Source organism: Limulus polyphemus, unplaced genomic scaffold (assembly GCF_000517525.1).
Source record: "Limulus polyphemus unplaced genomic scaffold, Limulus_polyphemus-2.1.2 Scaffold3409, whole genome shotgun sequence".
NCBI lineage: Eukaryota > Metazoa > Arthropoda > Merostomata > Xiphosura > Limulidae > Limulus > Limulus polyphemus.
Genome location: NW_013669019.1, coordinates 67,782 through 72,570, shown reverse-complemented (window position 1 = coordinate 72,570; position 4,789 = coordinate 67,782). Strand labels below are relative to the sequence as shown.

The 4,789-nt window shown below is 34.9% G+C and overlaps 1 protein-coding gene across 1 annotated transcript in view; it reads right to left on the bottom strand.

Annotated features, from left to right (window-relative positions):
• LOC106469301 (glycerol-3-phosphate acyltransferase 3-like) overlaps positions 1-4,789 on the bottom strand; it is a 58,213-nt gene that overhangs the window by 14,081 nt on the left and 39,343 nt on the right. Inside the window, exon 12 of the mRNA XM_022397781.1 lies at positions 872-927. Coding sequence (XP_022253489.1) covers positions 872-927 — 56 coding nt within the window. The remainder of the gene's footprint in view (positions 1-871; positions 928-4,789) is intronic.

The window sequence follows — 4,789 nt, the reverse complement described above, 5'->3', positions numbered from 1 at the left end:
ATATAAACATGAAATCCTAGTTAAAAATAAAAATACTCATTTATTGTTTAGGTTTATTTACAAATATTATTTATGGGTCTGTATATTACTTGAAACCATAAGAAGTATATATGATTATTAAAAAAATTAAAAATAGATAAAATTTGCATTTTATGAAGAATACAATTTTTTTGGGATTTCAAAATAATGTACTAAAACATTAAAAGTAACAAGTTCAAATCTGTAGCAAATATAAATATTGTAATCATTTCTTATAAATACAATTTCCTAATGTAATTTTCCAAGATATAAAAGATCATAATGCAAAAAAACTAAATTTATTAAAAGTAATAGGCTTTATGTTTCTTAAACTACCTACATTTGTCAAAGTACTTATCAACTTTCGAACATATTCTTCCACTAGTTTTATTGTTGGAATGAAATATAGCAAGACTTACATTGCCTACTAAAAAAGTTAGTAGCCGGTAGTCATCGGGTTAAACAGATAACTTTTTGAGGAATCAAAATCTTAGTACAGAGAAACTTTCAATATTACATAAATATTTTTTCCTATAAATAAAGTTTTGACTATGACATAGTACTTTAGAATCTGTTTTTTTTCTTTATTGTTAAGCACAAAGATACACAATGGGCTATCTATGCTGTGTTCACCACGGGTATCGAAACAGTTTTTTAGCATTATAAGCCAATAATATAAGATCCATGTTTTTTGGTTTAAAAATATATCCTTTGTTCTTCTAATTTCTGTTTCAATGACATATGATTCAATTCCATTGAAAACATGTTAAATTATAATAGTTGAAAAAGTCAGAAAATTAGTATCTTTTATTAACTTTTAATGTGTGTGTAAAAATGTTTACAATAACCTTACCTTCTGGAAATATTAGAATTGGAAGTTTTTCTGGATTTTCTACATGTTCTTTCAATCTAACAAAAGAAAACATAGTAAATTTATATAGCATATTAATATAATAAACACAGTTACTGGTCCAAGAAATAAAAACTTGGTACACTGGACACTTTTAGGTATCCTTCTTACTTCCCTTTTGAAGGAAAAAGGATCAACTACAAAAAACAAGCACTTAGGTTACCAGTGAAACACAAGTTAACCCTTTCAGCATGGGTGCCTGCAATTTGCGGGAGGCCATATGGGAATTTCACTTGTGCAACAATACATACTGTAACTCTGATATTTCTTAATTTATCCTTACAAAAACTGGTATTATTTTAATTTAAGTCTTCATACTAAAAATATATCTATTTATTGTACTTATTTGCACTCAGACTCTGAATAGTTCAAGTACAAGATGATTTTAATTTTAAGTATACATTTTTTTGAGGTAAATGTTTTTCTTTTTCTTTCGTTTTTCTCTACCACATCAGTAACTGTAAATATTATCATTAACATAAGGTGCAATGAAATGTTTAAAATTAAGAAAAAGAAAAAATGTACATTTTTGTTATAGAATATCTTAAAAGATCTTTTGGTGATATTTGTAATTGTAGGTCTTTTCCTTTTCACATATAGTTAATTTCTAATTGTTCTTTACCATTTATTATTCATCCTGACATAAGTCAATGATGCCCTCAGGCATATCACAGTGTCTTTGAAAGAGATGCACAAGCCATTGACAAAATTACCTTACACTCTTGCAAGACCTTAAGCCTTGAGAACTGATGCAAAGTATAATTAGGCATTTTAAAACATAAATAATACCTAATTAATTAAGATATAAAAGTAAGACTTAAATATAATCTAACTGTCTCTCTCTAACTAATAACATGGAAGCACCTTGCATAAGTTTGTAAGATAAATAAGTGCAGTCCACCTGAGCAAAAAACATCCAGGGAAAGCACCATGGATTTATATCAAGATAGCCAAGTGAGGTCTGCCCAAGCAAAAACTTCCAGAGGAAGCACCTTGGTATACATTGAATTGTGTCAAGTGCAGTTCATCCTGGCAGAAAATATCAAGTGGAAGCACCTTGCATAATATATTTCTTATCATATTTTGTACGTAATATAATTTCAGATCAACAAGTGCAGTCCACTCAAGCAAAAAACAATCGAGAGAAGTGCATTGCATAATATTGCATGTTTCATACCTTGTACAAAAGGTATTGAGAGATCAAGCAAGTGAGGTCAACCCAGGCAAAAACATCTGGGAGAAGCACTTTGGATTGATAATATCACAATAGTGTATAATATGAAGCATAACAAGGATAGCTCTCTTCTCATTCAGTGAGTACATATGTCTATGAGATTGTGTTAACACACAAAACCCACTTGTGAGGAAATCTCCATGGTTCACCACTCCAGTGACTGGGAACTGAAAATTGCATGGACCCCTTGCTCCATTAAAAGAGGGGGGGGGATACTCATTGGGGGAGGGGAGTCTGAAGAAACAACACACTGGAGACAATGCAATGGGCATCTGCATTTCCCTATTTTAAAAAGCAGAAATAACCTGATTGTAAGAATCACGAGTCATTAGATATGGGCAAAAACTGGACGTGGCATGATCCTAAGAAGGAGGAAAGGAAACCAGGATAGAGGATAGGGGGGAGGGCTCTGGAACTGAAGGCAAAGACCCTCTGCCAGAATCCATAAAGCCCACGGATCTGTCTTGAAGAGTTCCCAGACAGTAGAAAACTACTGTAACCTGCCCTTGAAATGACATCCCATCACCGATAAAACTGACTCCTCTAAAAATGGGAACGGGAAGAAAGAGCATAAGGAAGAGAATGCCTGGAATAGGGTAAGGGATGGGGGAGAGGAAGAAGGTACACAGGGAACCCTAACAGGTAAAGATTGAGCAAAAACAGGAGGGCAAGACAAAAGAGAGGCAAGGGAGGACAAGGAATAATGTAATCTTGCCACATTGACCCTGGACTCTAAAGACTCACGATGACCCCCAACGACTCTTTTGTGAAGAAATGGGGTCTGACGAAGTTCCCTCAAAGTAAAAAGGAGGAAATACATTCCTACAAACAATGCATCATGCCCCAGCAAATCCCAACAGCATAAGATCCAGGTGGTGAGGGACAGTGTCAAAGCCAACAAACAGGCCATATCGGACCACAGGAAGGTCCTCAGTTCTTTTGAGAACTGTTCTGGAGACTGGTGGAAGGTTTGAGATAACAACTGTAAAGAGGAATTAACATGTAAAAGGGTGGTCAAAGTAAGACAAATTCTAGAAACTGGGACCTACTACAATGAATCAAGGCATTAGGATTCGAGCCTCACAAGGGAAGGAGAGGATCCAAACATTATGAATTTAAATAGGGATTCGGGGCAGATTGGGAAGCAAAAGAATATTGGTCCAAAAGCCAAGTCCACACCCAACTGCAAATGATCAGCAAAATGTTGAGCATGAACAAGAATGCTGGGTTATAAAGAAAAAAATTATAATCAGGATGAGGATCATATCCCAACAAAGAAGAACAAGAATTGATTAGGAATCGAGCCTCACAAGGGAAGGAGAGGATCCAAACATTATGAATTCAAATAGGAAATCAGGGCAGATTGGGAAGCGAAAGAATATCGGTCCAAAAGCCAAGGGGGATGGGGCATACCCACACCCAACTGCAAATGATCAGCAAGATGTTGAGCATGAACAAGAATGCTGGATTATAAAGAAAAAAAATTATAATCAGGATGAGGATCATTCCCCAACAAAGAAGAACAAGAATCAAGGGCTAAAGGCAAAACATGTAAAATTTGACATACCTGATCGGTAAGTTGTAAGAAAGGCATAGTTGGCATACTCTCCTAACTGTCAGCATTATTCGACTGTCCGAAAAAAGCCAGGGCCAGAAAAACAGAGTTGAAATTGTCCCACTGTGATGAAAAACTTCTTCAGGAGCATGTTCATGGGGAAAAAGAAAATGAATCAAAGAAGTATCCAAAGCGTCCAACTCCCTGCGGATTAAAGCTTAAACCTCCTCAGCCGACATTGGCAACCTGCTGTGCTGGGGACTAGTGACATTAGCATCATCCATATTGGCAGGAACTTCCTCATCCACCACATAAAAATTCGAATTCATAAGTCCATGTGGACTTCCAAAACAAAGTGTAAGAAAAAGTCTAACAAATGTAAATGAAATGATGAAATTACCAGTAGTTGAAACTGTAAATTGAAACCAGCAAGGAACCACGCATGAACGAGCAGGATTTACTTGAAGAACATATTAAACACATTTCTAAACACTGTAGTGCCAATTGAGAAAGTGAGGATTGTGCTAGTATAGATGATGCAATAGGATTGGTGTAAGGTAGTCACATGAGCAGCACATGTTACTGCAATGATGCAAAAAACATAGGGGTATAAAAGACTGATGCACTGTTCAAAATTTCAGCAATACTTAGAAGGCAAATAAAGGTTGAGACAGCTATGGGTGAGAGGAGGTAGCATCATTTCACAAAACAAAATTCAATGTACCAACCTCTTACTTTTATTTGCCTTATATTTTAGCAGCAGAGACAGCAGTTTACAAGCAAATAGTGTTATGTTTTGAATGAAATCAATGCATTGAGTAACTAACAGAATTTTTTAACCCATTTATAAATTTACTGGAAAGCCAATTAAGATGTAGCAGTTTTGGGACATTCTATTCTAGTGCCTCATATACCTTTTGTGTTCTGAAATTTGTAAGCAACATGAATTATTTTGTGGACAATCAGAGTAGTGGGGAAAAGTAGTCTTTTTGAAATACATTCTTGAATACAAATTAGCCTATGGTTAAAAGTACATGGTAAATTTCTTGTTTTATATATATATATATATATA